Consider the following 18,748-nt stretch of genomic DNA (forward strand, 5'->3'; position numbering starts at 1 on the left):
TCTGGCTTTTTTATGGTGGTTTTGGGGCAGTGGCTTCTTCCTTGCTGAGCGGCCTTTCAGGTTATGTTTTTTTATGTTGATGGAGGACTCGTTTTACTGTGGATATAGATACTTTTGTACCTGTTTCCTCTTGCATCTTCACAAGGTCGTTTGCTGTAGTTCTGGGATTGATTTGCACTTTTCATACCAAAGTATGTTCATCTCTAGGAGACAGAACGCGTCTCCTTCCTGAGCAGGATGACGGCTACGTGGTCCCATGGTGTTTATTCTTGCGTACTATTGTTTGTACAGATGAACATGGCACCTTCAGGTGTTTGGAAATTGCTCCCAAGGATGAACCAGACTTGTGGAGGTCTACAAATTGTTTTTCTGAGGTCTTTGCTGATTTATTTTGATTTTCCCATGATGTCAAGCAAAGAGGCACTGAGTTTGAAGGTAGGCCTTGAAATACATCCACAGGTACACCTCCAATTGACTCAAATGATGTCAATTAGCCTATCAGAATTTTCTGGAATTTTCCAAGCTGTTTAAATGCACAGTCAACTTAGTGTATGTAAACTTCTGACCCACTGGAATTGTGATACAGTGAATTATAAGGGAAATAATCTGTCTGTAAACAATTGTTGGAAAAATTACTTGTGTCATGCACAAAGTAGATGTCCTAACTGACTTGCCAAAACCATAGTTTGTTAACAAGAAGTGTGTGGAGTGGTTGAAAAACGAGTTTTAAGACTCCAACCTAAGTGTATGTAAACTTCCGTCTTCAACTGTAAATCAGGTTAAACTGGGATATGACTAAAGAGTTAATCAGGGAGATTTTTCCACAAATAGACGGCTTAGACTGAGGTTTTTAAAACACAAAAAGACCATTAAAAAAAGGACAATAATCATTCAAATCACAACATTCCCCTGAATCTAAGGCTAAGCACACACACACACACACACACACACACACACACACACACACACACACACACGCAGTGATGAGTGAGGTTAACCTGATAGGGCCAATAGCTGCTAACCTCACTTCATCACGATTATGTAACATTTCAACATCACCCGAACACAGGTCACCAACACACCTTCTAGATGACCCAAAGGAACACCGCTCTGGTTCTCTCCTTCCGCCTGGATATCGAACACCTTCTATACTCTTTATTGGTAACGAAACATTCTCAAATCAAGTGGTGGCAGAAATCAGAAGACGTCGTTAAAGACAATAAAAGAAGAAAAAAAAGATCCCACTGCCACCGAGTTCTCAGAAAGCATATTATCAACACATTGAACTGAGAATATATATGTGTCATCTCTTAAGAAGCATCCTAAAAAAACTATTTCTCAGCCATTCCCTTTCCACACAGTGTATACAAATGATTCAATACCACAATAAGGCTTAACAAAGGGTATGACAGACAGAGAAATAACAGGGTGAGCTTTGTCCCACATATTCCCATCCAGCCAAAAGCAGCAGAGCCACTCAATCTATTGTGACATAACGTCCGGGACTTTTAGATGAGGCTGATAAATGTAATAATGGGCTGTGTAGACTGTCACATCTGTGGTTGTGGACTCTGGGAACCAGATGATCTTTTCGGAAGCTCAATGGAGACACTTCCTTCTGCCCATAGTCTGGGGGGGTGAGGTTAACGGACAGGGGATGTAACAGAATACTGACGTGTGGTTTATCAAGTCACACATCAGAGCCGTTCAGTCCACCACATAATATTACCCTCTTCTTACATCTGGTGCACTTTGGCCGACTGCATCCGGTGACCAATAAGGAGGGCTGTGCCCTACTGTCACAAGCCTAGACCAATCACAGGTAAACTTGTCACATGGAGAATAACTAAAGCGTTCAGTGCTTTCATTGCATCTCATAGCAGATTAGTCATGACCCACTTCCAGGACAGGGTCCTGCATCCATAAGCTGTGGATTTTCAGTTCATTGCCTGGTCTGCATATGAATGAATCTCTCCCTCCCTCCCCTATGGAGTTTCAGTCCATTGCCTGTGCTGCATATGAATCCCCCCCCCCCCCTCTCTAGCCTATGGAGTTTCAGTCCATTGCCTGGTCTGCATATGAATGTGTCTCTCTCCCTCTCTAGCCTATGGAGTTTCAGTCCATTGCCTGGTCTGCATATGAATGAATCTCTCCCTCTCTAGCCTATGGAGTTTCAGTCCATTGCCTGGTCTGCATATGAATGAATCTCTCCCTCTCTCCTTCTCTAGCCTATGGAGTTTCAGTCCATTGCCTGGTCTGCATATGAATGAATCTCTCCCTCTCTCCCTCTCTAGCCTATGGAGTTTCAGTCCATTGCCTGGGCTGCATATGAATGAATCTCTCCCTCTCTCCCTCTCTAGCCTATGGAGTTTCAGTCCATTGCCTGGGCTGCATATGAATGTGTCTCTCTCCTTACATCCCAAATGGCACCCTATTCATGATGCAGTGTACTACCTTGTACCAGAACCCAATACGGACTATGTAGGGAATAGGTAGCCATTTGGGATGTAGCCTTAGTTAACTCTGGAGAGATCACACGTTGAGGAGATTATCATAGCTAAGCCATGCCAAGCCTCACCATGGTTCAACAATCAGTCAGACTTCAGCACTTTGAAATCCATTATTATATTCAGATTACTGAATTGAATGACATTGCTTGAAGGTAGTGGTGTTTAAAAAATAAAATGTCAGCTTCAAAATGATCTTCAGATGAAAGATGCTCTCACAGCGTAACATGAGGTTAAACTGAAGGTGGTGAAAGTACTGACAGAGAAGGAGTACATGAGGTAAACAGCATTACAACGGTCAAGGGAAGAGAAGGACAGAACAGTGGCATGCAACAGAGTGGTACTGAACCTGAAAGACAGAAAGAGGAGACAGACAGGACAGGATAGAGGTAGGATGAAGAAGAGAGGATGAAGAAGGAAGAGAGGCTGAACCTGAATCAGAGACGAGAGGTAGGACATGAGAACGTTAGACGGGAGGAATGCAGATGACGGAACAGAGAATGTTAGACGGGAGGAAAGCAGATGACGGAACAGAGAATGTTAGACGGGAGGAAAGCAGATGACGGAACAGAGAATGTTAGACGGGAGGAATGCAGATGACGGAACAGAGAATGTTAGACGGGAGGAAAGCAGATGACGGAACAGAGAATGTTAGACGGGAGGAAAGCAGATGACGGAACAGAGAATGTTAGACGGGAGGAATGCAGAAGACGGAACAGAGAATGTTAGACGGGAGGAATGCAGAAGACGGAACAGAGAATGTTAGACGGGAGGAATGCAGAAGACGGAACAGAGAATGTTAGACGGGAGGAATGCAGATGACGGAACAGAGAATGTTAGACGGGAGGAATGCAGATGACGGAACAGAGAATGTTAGACGGGAGGAATGCAGATGACGGAACAGAGCATGTTAGACGGGAGGAAAGCAGATGATGGAAAAGGGGAGGAAAGAAAAGTGTTGTCTAGAGGGCGGGTAGGGTGGTGGTGGGGCGCTCTCATCAGTTAGGTAGATAGGAGAGATTGAAGTAAGGAAGTCCTACAGGACAGGCTGGATAATCTCACCTCTAAGGGGGAGGACAGGGTAACGGTAGGGGAACTGAGACTACGGGCGCGGCGTATTTGCGGTTCAATCAGGTGGCTATTGTTGTTGGCTGAGGAAGAGGTGGAGGCGGCTTCAGCTGCAGCCCCGGAGTCAGAGGAACTCGCCTCGTCTTCAGCGTGCTGTCAGGGAGAGACTTTTTAGTTAACACAGGTAGAAGGAGGAACAAGGCTGTGTGTGATAGACAGATGAAATGTGAGGGAAGTTACAGTGTAAGGAGATGATCAGGCAGAGATCATCCAATGTGTGTAGATAGAATGCATGAGATACATTCACACCACTTTAAATTTCCACTGAAATCTCCCATTCATCAATACTTAGGAGTTACGTGCACATTTCTCAAGTTAGTATTTGGCACATAGTAAGAAACAGAGTAAGAGAGGAGAGGGAGGAAGAGGGACACAAACTCAAGGTGACCTGAAGTAAGACATGCACCTAGAGCCACACTTTAAGGCAGGACGAGAGGAAGAGAGGGACAAAGAAAACAGTGGATGTTGTACCCAGGCCCAGAGAAATGCCCCGATGGAATGAGGACAGAAGAGGGAAGGAGGAGTAAGCCCATGCAGTCTCTCTGTGCACCAGGTGAGGCCTCTATGTACCTGGAGGATAGGCTTGGTCCAGGTGGTGCAGCGGTTGTTATGATTGACGTAATACGTGCGTCCCTTGGCGTCCTTCCTCTCCTCCCATCCTGGAGGTAGGCCTGGTGTGGTCAGGGCATAGGCTGCCGACTGAGACTGAACCAAGCAAGAGAAGCAAAAGTTATTCGCGCCGGACAATATGGCCACCTGGAAGAAGCTTGTGTGTAAACTGTATTTTTTTTTACACATTGATAAGAAATATAGAAACAGTGGGAGTGGCTTATTGACAACAAAAAACAGTACTGCAGTACAACAAGTAGCCTAGTACTATTGTACTACAATACTGCGGCTCCTCAGAAACTCACAGAAGCAGGCCAGCAGAAGCAGGACAGCTTTAGAAAAAACAAACACACAATGACAAACAAACCACATAGAACAGCTTTCAAACCTGACATACAACCTGACATATATAGTAAGACTCAGTCAAACATACATACCTAACATACAGTGCATTCGGAAAATTATTCAGACCACTTGAACTTTTCCACATTTCGTTACGTTATACAGCCTAATTCTAAAATAGATTCAATTATTTTTTTTCCCCTCATCAATCTACACACAATACCCCATAATGTCAAAGCGAAACCAGGTTAAGAAAACGCTGGGCCAATTGTGCGCCGCCCTATGGGACTCCCAATCACGGACGGTTGTGATACCACCTGGAATCGAACCAGGGTGTCTGTAGTGACGCCTCAAGCACTGAGATGCAGTGCCTTAGACCGCTGCGTCACTCAGGATTGGAGTCCACCTGTGGTAAATTAAATAAATTGTTCATGATTTGGAAAGGCACACACCTGTCTATATAAAGTCCCACAGTTGACAGTGCATGTCAGAGCAAAAACCAAGCCATGAGGTTGAAGGAATTGTCCGTAGAGCTCCGAGACAGGATTGTGTCGAGGCACAAATGGGGAAGGGTACCAAAAAATGTCTGCAGCATTGAAGGTCCCCAAGAACACAGTGGCCTCCATCATTCTTAAATGGAAGAAGTTTGGAACCATCAAGACTCTTCCTAGAGCTGGCCGCCCATGCCAAACTGATCAATCGGGGGAGAAGGGCCTTGGTCAGGGAGGTGACCAAGAACCCGATGGTCACTGACAGAGCTCCAGAGTTCCTCCGTGGAGATTGGACAACCTTCCAGAAGGAAAACAATCTCTGCAGCACTCCACCAATCAGGCCTTTATGGTAGAGTGGCCAGATGGAAGCCACTCCTCAGTAAAAGGCACGACAGCCCACTTGGAGTTTGCCAAAAAGGCAACTAAAGGACTCTCACTCAGCCCATGAGAAACAATGATCTCTGGTCTGATGAAACCAAGATTGAACTCTTTGGCCTGAGTGCCAAGCGTCACGTCTGGAAGAAACCTGACACCATCCCTACGGGGAAGCATGCTGGTGGCAGTATCATGCTGTGGGGATGTTTTTCAGCGGCAGGGACTGGGAGACTAGTCAGGATCAAGGGAAAGATGAACGGAGCAAAGTACAGAGAGATCCTTGATGAAGTCCTGAGTGCTCTGTAGCAGGTTCTCAGACTAGGGCAACGGTTCACCTTCCAACAGATCAACGACCCTAAGCACACAGCCAAGACAACGTAGGCGTAGCTTCGGGACAAGTCTCTGAATGTCCTTGAGTGGCCCCGCCAGAGCCCGGACTTGAACCTGATCGAACATCTCTGGAGAGACCTGAAAATAGCTGTGCAGCAACGCTCCCCATCCAACCTGACAGAGCTTGAGAGGATCTGCAGAGAAGAATGGGAGAAACTCCCCAAATACAGGTGTACCAAGCTTGTAGCGTCATACCCAAGAAGACTCTAGGCTGCAATCGCTGCCAAAGGTGCTTCAACAAAGTACTGAGTAAAGGGTCTGAATACTTATGTAAATGTGATATTTCAGTTATTTATACATTTGCAAACATTTCTCAAAACCTGTTTTTGCTTTGTCATTATGGGGTAGTGTGTGAATATTGATGAGGGAAAAAAACTATTTAATTCATTTTAGAATAAGCCTGTAACGTAACAAAATGTAGAAAAAGTTAAGGGGTATGATACTTTCCCGAATGCACTGTATATAGTAAGCCACAGTAAGCCACTCAAACCTTACTGTACAACCTAACATACTTAAGTAAGAGACTCAAACTGCTCATTACAGATTAAAATACATCCCAGGCGGTGATGATGTGTGGACCTATCAGGGGAGCAGCAAACACAACCACACGCACATACATGTACAACTACAAATTCACAGCCACTGAACTTCATATGAAGAAATGTATACGCTTATTGACTTGGTAAGTGAGCTGAACTCTCCCATTGAGGGGTCACAACACAGAAGCAGGAGGAGAAACAGGTGGTCTAGTCTCCAGTCTCTAAGTCCTAACTTCTTAACCACCAGCTTGATATATAACGTTTGTGAGGAGGGAGGGGGACAAAACTAAAACGATGCAGAGAGGATATTCATATGGCAGAGGTGCACTGATATACAGCAGGTAGATAGATGTACAGTATATAGAATGGGACACAACAATGATGTACAGCAGGTAGATAGATGTACAGTATATAGAATGGGACAACATTACTGATGTACAGCAGGTAGATTTGGACAACATTACCATGGGCTCCTCAACTCCAGTGACTGTTAGAGCTCTGGTTCTTCTGGTCTGGGAGCTCTGCTGGTAGAACACAGCTTTCTTTAGAGGGGAGGGGGGCTGAGGCAGGGGTCAGGGACAGATATGACCAGTGAGGGTGAGGCAGGGGTCAGGGACAGATATGACCAGTGAGGGTGAGGCAGGGGTCAGGGACAGATATGACCAGTGAGGGTATGGCAGGGGGTCAGGGACAGATATGACCAGTGAGGCTGAGGCAGGGGTCAGGGACAGATATGACCAGTGAGGCTGAGGCAGGGGTCAGGGACAGATATGACCAGTGAGGCTGAGGGTCAGGGACAGATATGACCAGTGAGGCTGAGGCAGGGGTCAGGGACAGATATGACCAGTGAGGCTGAGGAAGGGGTCAGGGACAGATATGACCAGTGAGGCTGAGGCAGGGGGTCAGGGACAGACATGACCGGGGGGGCTGAGGCAGGGGGTCAGGGACAGATATGACCAGTGAGGCTGAGGCAGGAGGTCAGGGACAGATATGACCAGTGAGGCTGAGGCAGGGGTCAGGGACAGATATGACCAGTGGGGCTGAGGCAGGGGGTCAGGGACAGATATGACCAGTGAGGCTGAGGCAGGAGGTCAGGGACAGATATGACCAGTGAGGCTGAGGCAGGGGTCAGGGACAGATATGACCGGTGGGGCTGAGGCAGGGGGTCAGGGACAGACATGACCAGTGGGGCTGAGGCAGGGGGTCAGGGACAGACATGACCAGTGGGGCTGAGGCAGGGGGTCAGGGACAGATATGACCGGTGGGGCTGAGGCAGGGGGTCAGGGACAGACATGACCAGTGGGGCTGAGGCAGGGGGTCAGGGACAGATATGACCAGTGGGGCTGAGTCAGGGACAGATATGACCGGTGGGGCTGAGTCAGGGACAGATATGACCGGTGGGGCTGAGGCAGGGGGGTCAGGGACAGATATGACCGGTGGGGCTGAGGCAGGGGGTCAGGTAGGTGATGTGTGGAGGAGCAGGAAAGACTGACATGGGGAAGGAGGTGACTTTAGAGTCAGAGAGTCCAGGGGTTGAGGCGGGGGACAGTAGGAGTACAGCTGGGTGAGGAGTGTAGCCACGCTCAGGGGGGATAGACTCCTGTGATGGTAGGGACAGGAGACATGGAGCATACCCAAACAGCTGACCACACAGGAGGAGAGGTGAGGGAAGGGGCACATGGAATCAGATTACCGTGGGTGGATTATAGTTGTGGATTATCATTGTTTGATTGGATTACGGGTTGAGAGTGAAATAGTATATAAACAGCTTTCCATTTGAGAAATCTGGAATTGTTAGAATGATTATTGTTAATGGATGCAGAAAGGCAATAATTGTTAAGCTTTTTTTTCTTTGAGAATCATGCGAGATGGATCTGACTAGCAACACAGTTGTTGATGACAGTAGAGCACCAACTCACACAAAGAGAGTGGAATGCAAAGTGAGATAACATTGGCTGAGTGGGTGGGTAGTGCTAAGGAGAACTAGTGTGACTGATCTAGTAGGCTACAGGCACAGTCACAACAAATAACTTTGTGACTCTTTCTAACCCTTTCTTCCCTTCCCAATGCTTTTCTTTGTCATTACTGGCGCTCACCCTTCACTACGCCAGGTCGCAGTTGTAAATGAGAACTTGTTCTCAACTAGTCTACCTGGTTAAATAAAGGTGAAGTAAAAATAAAGAAATTACTGGCGCTCACCCTTTTCTTTGACATTAGCAACAGTAACCCTTTTCTTTGTCATTCGCAACAGTAACCCTTTTCTTTGTCATTCGCAACAGTAACCCTTTTCTTTGACATTCGCAACAGTAACCCTTTTCTTTGACATTCGCAACAGTAACCCTTTTCTTTGACATTAGCAACAGTAACCCTTTTCTTTGTCATTCGCAACAGTAACCCTTTTCTTTGACATTCGCAACAGTAACCCTTTTCTTTGACATTAGCAACAGTAACCCTTTTCTTTGTCATTCGCAACAGTAACCCTTTTCTTTGACATTCGCAACAGCAAGCCTTTTCTTTGTCATTCGCAACAGTAACCCTTTTCTTTGACATTAGCAACAGTAACCCTTTTCTTTGTCATTCGCAACAATAACCCTTTTCTTTGACATTCGCAACAATAACCCTTTTCTTTGACATTAGCAACAGTAACCCTTTTCTTTGTCATTCGCAACAATAACCCTTTTCTTTGTCATTCGCAACAATAACCCTTTTCTTTGACATTAGCAACAGTAACCCTTTTCTTTGACATTCGCAACAGTAACCCTTTTCTTTGACATTCGCAACAGTAACCCTTTTCTTTGTCATTCGCAACAGTAACCCTTTTCTTTGTCATTCGCAACAGTAACCCTTTTCTTTGTCATTCGCAACAGTAACCCTTTTCTTTGTCATTCGCAACAGTAACCCTTTTCTTTGTCATTCGCAACAGTAACCCTTTTCTTTGTCATTCGCAACAGTAACCCTTTTCTTTGTCATTCGCAACAGTAACCCTTTTCTTTGTCATTCGCAACAGTAACCCTTTTCTTTGTCATTCGCAACAATAACCCTTTTCTTTGACATTCGCAACAGTAACCCTTTTCTTTGACATTAGCAACAGTAACCCTTTTCTTTGTCATTCGCAACAGTAACCCTTTTCTTTGACATTCGCAACAGCAAGCCTTTTCTTTGTCATTCGCAACAGTAACCCTTTTCTTTGTCATTCGCAACAATAACCCTTTTCTTTGTCATTCGCAACAATAACCCTTTTTGTCAATAACAATAACTCTTTTGATAAGCCTTATGGAGCAACATGGAAATACATCGCACTCTTTACTGCATTTAAGACATAAGCCTACATTTCAAAAAGTACAAAACAAAACACTTTTGCTGCCAAATAATGAACCAACAACCAACATTTCCTGTATGCTGCGATCGTGCACATGCATGCAGCTCCCCAGGGACTGCCATGCAGAAGAAATATCAGCCCGCGCAGAGAACAACGAAATTGAACTTCACACAGCTTTCTAGACTTTTCCCCCGTTAGTTAACACCATCAACGTTTCCCTTTACTGTGGGAATTGTGATCGAATCAGCGCAATATTTGCCACTTTCAATGCAACATATCAAAATAAAAAAACTATGCAAGACTTGCATGCTGACCAGACCGCTGCGCATGTGATTTCGTCCACCCACACCAGACACGATCAGGACACGCAGGTCAAAATATCAAAACAAACTCTGAACTAACTATATTCATTTGGGGACAGGTCAAAAAGCATTAAACATTTGGAAATTTAGCTAGCTTGCTGTTGCTAGCTAATTTGTCCTGGGATATAAACATTGGGTTGTTATTTTACCTGAAATGCACAAGGTCCTCTACTCCAACAATTAATCCACAGATAAAAGGGTAAAAGTTAGTTTCTAGTAATCTCTCCTCCTTCAGGCTTCTTCTCCTTCTTTGGACTTTATATGGCGGTTGGCAACCAACTTTAGGTGCATTACCACCACCAACTGGACTGGAGTGTGGACCTCAGTTTATCTTTCAATCACCCACATGGCGCTCGTTGACACGCGCGAGCAGTGTGGTCAGCATGCTGGTATGCAAAACTAACTATGCAAGAGATTTTGTTGTAGGCAGAAAGCATCGAAGTAGAATTTTATTGCATTGACAGGCACGACAAAGGCTCATACTCTACACAAGCCGGTGTGCCATAACCAATCAGAGCTGCAGTAGGCCTATATGCAAAGAGACCACTGCCATATATGGATCTGTGCCATTCACTTTGAACTGGACTGTGTTTACAGCATGAGCCGTCGTGAGTAGATGAGCTTGTTTTGAGATCAAAGTGAGAGCTACATGTAGCAACGTGTGTACATTTGTTCATATCCTTTGCTAGTTAGTGAGTTATTAGCCCAGATATAGATCATGTGTAGTCATCAATGGGGGAGTGATTGCTTCATACAAGAACACAAAACGTGTACATTTCTAGACATCTTTGAAAAGCGAGTCAGGTAAAGAGCTTTTTTTTGTTTTAAAGGGACAGTGTTGTATTTTGAGACAGGTTGAAAAAGCTAAGTAGCCAATAGGCAGCATAATTTGTCTGATTATCTATAATAATGTTATGGGAATAATGATGGATTTTATTTTGTAAAGTGATTTCTTGCGTAAAAAACTAAATTTTCAGTCACCACATTGTCTGAAGGACAAGTGGATAAACAAGTTTATGTCAAGTCCTGCATGTTTATTTTATTCCAGAAGGGACCTGAATAGAACAGCTATTTCCATGTTAAAATGTTATGGGATGCATTTTCTCCGTTGTTTTTGATGGTAGGCCACTCTGGTAGACCTACATTATGATCTGGTAGACCTACATTATGATCAAATAGCCACAGTAGCCTACTTGGCCACTGTTAAAACTAACTTAAAGTGGGTACAGCCTCAGTGTTCACGGGTACAGCCTCAGTGTTCACGGGTACAGCCTCAGTGTTCACGGGTACAGCCTCAGTGTTCACGGGTACAGCCTCAGTGTTCACGGGTACAGCCTCAGTGTTCACGGGTACAGCCTCAGTGTTCACGGGTACAGCCTCAGTGTTCACGGGTACAGCCTCAGTGTTCACGGGTACAGCCTCAGTGTTCACAGGTACAGCCTCAGTGTTCACAGGTACAGCCTCAGTGTTCACAGTAAACACGCGCCAGAAGATGCACAGAATTTCCACAATGTTCAAGTTTGCACTCAGTAAACCTGAAATTTGCTCAGTGACGACATTTTGTTTGAGGGAACATTGCCGACAACTAAGTTTCACCCCGGGCGAGGCAGAGAGGGGTCAACTGTACAGGGCTGTTCCAAACCAATTACATGTAGCTTCCTTCCCTCCCTTCTGCAATAACTGAGGTAGTCTCACACACTGTCCACGTCAAGGACCATTTAAAACAGCCTTTTCACAGCTTATTTGTATAGATATACTTTAATCCGTCTGAGGGATAGTGCACTCCACAGCAAGAGAAACACTGCCCAGTCAGGGGAAGAATTACATAACCAACCAACCATGCTCAACCTACACATTCCTTTTCATTCCCAGGAAAGTGTGTCAAACCAAACCGGTATATGGGACAGATTGAGCTACATGTGGAAACTGAAATCTTCCCTTTGACACCAGACCTGGTTTCATAGAATCCAAATCCTGGGTTCATAGTAGCCAAATCCAAATACTTAAGATGTACGTAATTGAGCTTGCATGGTGCAATGGAACCAATAGAGTAGTCTGCCACTCCAGGTAGGCTAGAGAAAACACTCATAGTACTTTGAAAGATTTCAAATATTATATGAACCCAGATCTGCAACCTACACACGCTTCCTAAGAAAGTGTGTCAAACCACAGAAACATGTGGTGACTGAATTTAGCCTCCGACTGTGACAAATCCAGTCTAGAAAAAGCCTCATTCTGCTACAGTTGTAAAACCCTAGCTACCCACTCATTCTACTTAACACTCATTCAGATCCTGTTGTTGTAAAACCCTACCCACTCATTCATTCAGGTCAGTGAGATAAAAGGCTGACATCAGCACCTGTGTTTTTCCCTTCAGAAGCCCTGGCTCCCTGGGCTACTGTGACTCAGATCTCTGTCTAGGATGTGTTTGATTAGGAAGGATAGAATTACTGCCACTGTTACAGAAACACAGAGCCTGACACTGCAGAGTGAATCACCACCAGGCAGTAAGGAATCACAACAAGCAGAGAGGAGGAGGGGAGAGGAGGAAGACAGCAGGAGAGGGAAGAGAACAGGAGGAAGACAGCAGGAGAGGAGGAAGACAGCAGGAGAGGGGAGAGAACAGGAGGAAGACAGCAGGAGATGAGGAAGACAGCAGGAGAGGGAAGAGAACAGGAGGAAGACAGCAGGAGATGAGGAAGACAGCAGGAGAGGGAAGAGAACAGGAGGAAGACAGCAGGAGATGAGGAAGACAGCAGGAGATGAGGAAGAGAACAGGAGGAAGACAGCAGGAGATGAGGAAGACAACAGGAGAGGGAAGAGAACAGGAGGAAGACAGCAGGAGATGAGGAAGACAACAGGAGAGGGAAGAGAACAGGAGGAAGACAGCAGGAGAGGGAAGAGAACAGGAGGAAGACAACAGGAGAGGGAAGAGAACAGGAGGAAGACAGCAGGAGATGAGGAAGACAGCAGGAGAGGGAAGAGAACAGGAGGAAGACAGCAGGAGAGGGAAGAGAACAGGAGGAAGACAGCAGGAGAGGGAAGAGAACAGGAGGAAGACAGCAGGAGAGGGAAGAGAACAGGAGGAAGACAGCAGGAGAGGGAAGAGAACAGGAGGAAGACAGCAGGAGAGGGAAGAGAACAGGAGGAAGACAACAGGAGAGGGAAGAGAACAGGAGGAAGACAGCAGGAGATGAGGAAGACAGCAGGAGATGAGGAAGAGAACAGGAGGAAGACAGCAGGAGATGAGGAAGACAACAGGAGAGGGAAGAGAACAGGAGGAAGACAGCAGGAGAGGGAAGAGAACAGGAGGAAGACAGCAGGAGAGGGAAGAGAACAGGAGGAAGACAGCAGGAGAGGGAAGAGAACAGGAGGAAGACAGCAGGAGAGGGAAGAGAACAGGAGGAAGACAGCAGGAGAGGAGGAAGACAGCAGGAGAGGGGAGAGAACAGGAGGAAGACAACAGGAGAGGAGGAAGACAGCAGGAGAGGGGAGAGAACAGGAGGAAGACAACAGGAGAGGAGGAAGACAGCAGGAGAGGGGAGAGGAAAGGAGGAGAGGACATGGAGAGGAGAGGGGGAGGACAGGAGGAGGGGACAGGAGGAAAGGACAGGAGGAAAGGAGAGGACAGGAGGAAAGGAGAGGACAAGTGGCGAGGATAGGAGAGGACAGGACGAGAGGAGAACAGAAAGAGCTGCCTGTGTAGTAAAGGAATCGGAAGGCAGAGGTGGAAGAACAGAGGAGAGCAGGAAGAGGAGGAGGAGAAGGAGTGTGTGTATCGTACCGCTGGAGGAGGAGGCTGGGCCTGGTCACTGACCCCATCTGTCATACTGGAGGAGCGCAGCCTGGAGGACAGATGACTCTGCTGAGGGGAGACGGAGGGAAGGAGGGATTGTATTCTTAAGACTTGTCTTCTCATCTTTTTGGCTACAAGAACAAATGTTTTCACACATACTGGAATGGTGCCAATTGAATGAGGTTAAAAAGTGCTGAATTTGCCTCTAACAGATTCAAACTGGTCAAGAATTCTCACCACAGCAGAGGCGTGGCTGGGGGCGGCCACCTCTCCGTTGATGTCAGGCGGGGGGCCGGATGGGGTTGGAGAGAGAGAGAGGTGCAGGTTGATCTCCTCTGAGAACTCCTGGAGGGGCGGGGGGGCAGGCGTTTGGGGGATGGCCGTCGCCATTGAGGAGGAGGGGCCAGGTAGGGGGCCGTCTGGACTCTCTTCAGTGATTGGCTCCCATGACTGTGCAGAGAGAGAGAGAGGGAGAGCGCGCGAGAGTATGTACTGTACCACTGACTAGTTTGGAAAGTCCTTCTGTATTCTGCAGTAAAGATAAGGCATATAGATGACCTTGGATTTAAGAAGATCTTGATTAAAACATATTGTACAGTCGAGGGGTCAAAGGTCAGACTCACATCTTCCATGTCTCTGGGTTCTGTGTGTTCGTTCTCCAGGTCTTCAGAGATGTGTCGTCTGGACCTGAAAACCCGGTGGGCCTGGATGCTGTTCGCCCGCTGTTGATTGTCATTCTCCACCTCCGAAATATCATCCCTGTAGAGAAGAGATAATTAACATTTTACATGTTGGTGCACAGAGAGAACAAGAGAGGACCTAGTACTGAGCCCCGGGGGACACCAGATGACCTAGTACAGAGCCCTGGGGGACACCAGATGACCTAGTACAGAGCCCTGGAAGACACCAGATGACCTAGTACAGAGCCCTGGAAGACACCAGAGGACCTAGTACAGAGCCCTGGGGGACACCAGAGGACCTAGTACAGAGCCCTGGGGGACACCAGAGGACCTAGTACAGAGCCCTGGGGGACACCAGAGGACCTAGTACAGAGCCCTGGGGGACACCAGAGGACCTAGTACAGAGCCCTGGGGGACACCAGAGGACCTAGTACAGAGCCCTGGGGGACACCAGAGGACCTAGTACAGAGCCCTGGGGGACACCAGAGGACCTAGTACAGAGCCCTGGTGGACACCAGTAGACCTAGTACAGAGCCCTGGAGGACACCAGAGGACCTAGTACAGAGCCCTGGGGGACACCAGAGGACCTAGAGCAGTTCTGATAACTGTGTGTAAAGATAACGTAGCTGTGTATACATACACGTTACTGGGTCGTTTCCACTGTGTATAGCGGTTGTTGTGGTTGACGTAGTAGGTTCTGCCCAGGTTATCAACCTTCTCCTCCCATCCTGGGGGCAGTGGGGGCTGGACCGCCTGGGGCCTCTGGACGCTGGGATCGGCAGAGTCGTTCACCTCCCAGCCCTGAGAAGCAAAGGCACAGGAGGAGAGTGCTCAAAGATTTAGACAGAGAGAGAGACACGGCACAGCCAGGAAACAAAACACAGCTCTTTCCTTTTGGTGTACCTTACATTCCACTGTCTGTCTGAGATCTCGCAAGAAGGTTGGCGACGTTAGATTTTCAGTTCTATTTTTTTTCAGTTCTCCTGCTAAATGTTAGCCTGGGTACCCGTCTGTTTAGCTACAATTACACTCTTACTCTGTGTCATATGCCAAAGATGTTGAGCAAGACAAAGAGTGGAATGATGGCTAAACAGACGGGTACCCAGACTAGCTATACGTCACCCTATCTAGGCCTCATTTTACTGAGTGAAAAACTATAAGCCATCTTGCCTCTCTCTCTCTCTTACTCAGATTAAGTCACTGGCACACAGAAGCATACAGAAACACACACTTTCATTTTCCATTCGATCAGACTTTTGAAAATGGAAGGAAGTGGGGAAGTGAGTGAGCGAGTGAATGGTGTTTCCAGAAAGACAGACCAGAACAGACTAGACATTTTCTCCAGACTCCCTGTTGGCAGTATCAGACTTTTGTTACTCCACCTCCACAACTGTATGTATGTACACTGCTCAAAAAAATACAGGGAACACTTAAACAACACAATGTAACTCCAAGTCAATCACACTTCTGTGAAATCAAACTGTCCACTTAGGAAGCAACACTGATTGACAATAAATTTCACATGCTGTTGTGCAAATGGAATAGACAAAAGGTGGAAATTATAGGCAATTAGCAAGAAACCCCCAATAAAGGAGTGGTTCTGCAGGTGGTGACCACAGACCACTTCTCAGTTCCTATGCTTCCTGGCTGATGTTTTGGTCACTTTCGAATGCTGGCGGTGCTTTCACTCTAGTGGTAGCATGAGACGGAGTCTACTACCCACACAAGTGGCTCAGGTAGTGCAGCTCATCCAGGATGGCACATCAATGCGAGCTGTGGCAAGAAGGTTTGCTGTGCCTGTCAGCGTAGTGTCCAGAGCATGGAGGCGCTACCAGGAGACAGGCCAGTACATCAGGAGACGTGGAGGAGGCCGTAGGAGGGCAACAACCCAGCAGCAGGACGGCTACCTCCGCCTTTGTGCAAGGAGGAGCACTGCCAGAGCCCTGCAAAATGACCTCCAGCAGGCCACAAATGTGCATGTGTCTGCTCAAACGGTCAGAAACAGACTCCATGAGGGTGGTATGAGGGCCCGACATCCACAGGTGGGGGTTGTGCTTACAGCCCAACACCGTGCAGGACGTTTGGCATTTGCCAGAGAACACCAAGATTGGCAAATTCGCCACTGGCGCCCTGTGCTCTTCACAGATGAAAGCAGGTTCACACTGAGCACATGAGCACATGTGACAGACGTGACAGAGTCTGGAAACGCCGTGGAGAACGTTCTGCTGCCTGCAACATCCTCCAGCATGACCGGTTTGGCGGTGGGTCAGTCATGGTGTGTGGTGGCATTTCCTTGTGGGGCCGCACAGCCCTCCATGTGCTCGCCAAAGGTAGCCTGACTGCCATTAGGTACCGAGATGAGATCCTCAGACCCCTTGTGAGACCATATGCTGACACATGCACATTCGTGGCCTGCTGGAGGTCATTTTGCAGGGCTCTGGCAGTGCTCCTCCTTGCACAAAGGCGGAGGTAGCGGTCCTGCTGCTGGGTTGTTGCCCTCCTACGGCCTCCTCCACATCTCCTGATGTACTGGCCTGTCTCCTGGTAGCGCCTCCATGCTCTGGACACTACGCTGACAGACACAGCAAACCTTCTTGCCACAGCTCGCATTGATGTGCCATCCTGGATGAGCTGCACTACCTGAGCCACTTGTGTGGGTTGTAGACTCCGTCTCATGCTACCACTAGAGTGAAAGCACCGCCAGCATTCAAAAGTGACCAAAACATCAGCCAGGAAGCATAGGAACTGAGAAGTGGTCTGTGGTCACCACCTGCAGAACCACTCCTTTATTGGGGGTGTCTTGCTAATTGCCTATAATTTCCACCTTTTGTCTATTCCATTTGCACAACAGCATGTGAAATTTATTGTCAATCAGTGTTGCTTCCTAAGTGGACAGTTTGATTTCACAGAAGTGTGATTGACTTGGAGTTACATTGTGTTGTTTAAGTGTTCCCTTTATTTTTTTGAGCAGTGTATATACAGTACCACTCAAAAGTGTGGACACACCTACTTATTCAAGGGCTACATTGTAGAATAATAGTGAAGACATCAAAACTATGAAATAGCACATATGGAGTCATGTAGTACCAAAGTGTTAAACCAATAAAAAATGTATTTATATTTGAGATTCTTCAAAGTAGCCACCCTTTGCCTTGATGACAGCTTCGCACACTCTTGGCATTCTCTTAACCAGCTTCACCTGGAATGCTTTTCCAACAGTCTTGAAGGAGTTCCCATATATCCTGAGCACTTGTTGGCTGCTTTTCCTTCACTCTGCGATCCAACTCATCCCAAATCATCTCAACTGGGTTGATGTCGGGTGATTGTGGAGGCCAGGTCATCTGATGCAGCATTCCTTCACTTTCCTTGGTCAAATACCCCTTACACAGCCTGGAGGTGTGTTGGGTCATTATTCTGTTGAAAAACAAAGTATAGTCCCACTAAGCGCAAACCAGATGGGATGGCGTATCGCTGCAGAATGCTGTGGTAGCTATGTCGATAAAGTGTGCCTTGAATTCACCTGTGTCACCAGCAAAGCAACCCCACACCTCCTCCTCCATGCTTCACAGTGGGAACTTTACATGCAAAAATTATCCATTCACCTTCTCTGCGTCTCACAAAGACACGGTTGGAACCAAAAATCAAACATTTCTACTCATCAGACCAAAGGACTGATTTCCACCGGTCTAATGTCCATTGCTTGTGTTTCTTGGCCCAAGCAAGTCTCTTCTTCGTATTGGTGTCCTTTAGTAGTTGTTCCTTTGCAGCAATTCGACCATGAAGGCCTGATTCACACAGTCTCCTCTGAACAGTTGATGTTGAGATGTGTCTTGAACTCTGTAAAGCTTTTATTTGGGCTGCAATTTGTGAGGCTGGTAACTAATGAACTTATCCTCTGCAGCAGAGGTAACTCTGGGTCTTCCTTTCCTGTGGCAGTCCTCATGAGAGCCAGTTTCATCATAGCGCTTGATGGTTTTTGCAACTATACTTGAAACCTTCAAAATTCTTAACATTTTCCGGATTGACTGACCTTCATGTCTTAAATTAACGATGGACTGTCATTTCTCATTTGAGCTGTTCTTGCCATAATATGGACTGGGTATTTTACGAAATAGGTCTATCTTTTGTATACCAACCCTACCTTGGCACAACAACTGATTGGCTCAAACGCATTAAGAAGGAAAGAAATTCCACAAATTAACTTTTAACA

General features: G+C 46.8%; 1 protein-coding gene across 12 annotated transcripts in view; it reads right to left on the reverse strand.

Annotated features, from left to right (window-relative positions):
* The window catches only part of nedd4l (NEDD4 like E3 ubiquitin protein ligase), a 102,762-nt gene that overhangs the window by 32,284 nt on the left and 51,730 nt on the right, over positions 1-18,748 (reverse strand). For 7 of the 12 annotated variants that reach the window (XM_038989584.1, XM_038989583.1, XM_038989585.1 and 4 more), the window contains 7 exons: positions 15,179-15,339; positions 14,482-14,617; positions 14,096-14,308; positions 13,847-13,927; positions 6,846-6,905; positions 4,206-4,340; positions 3,570-3,728 (listed from right to left, as the gene is read on the reverse strand). In XM_038989584.1, the coding sequence (XP_038845512.1) occupies positions 3,570-3,728; positions 4,206-4,340; positions 6,846-6,905; positions 13,847-13,927; positions 14,096-14,308; positions 14,482-14,617; positions 15,179-15,339 (945 nt within the window). The remainder of the gene's footprint in view (positions 1-3,569; positions 3,729-4,205; positions 4,341-6,845; positions 6,906-13,846; positions 13,928-14,095; positions 14,309-14,481; positions 14,618-15,178; positions 15,340-18,748) is intronic. The other 5 variants (XM_038989577.1, XM_038989576.1, XM_038989575.1 and 2 more) reach the window with 5 other exon arrangements.

This window comes from Salvelinus namaycush, chromosome 3 (genome assembly GCF_016432855.1).
Source record: "Salvelinus namaycush isolate Seneca chromosome 3, SaNama_1.0, whole genome shotgun sequence".
Classification (NCBI taxonomy): Eukaryota; Metazoa; Chordata; class Actinopteri; order Salmoniformes; family Salmonidae; genus Salvelinus; species Salvelinus namaycush.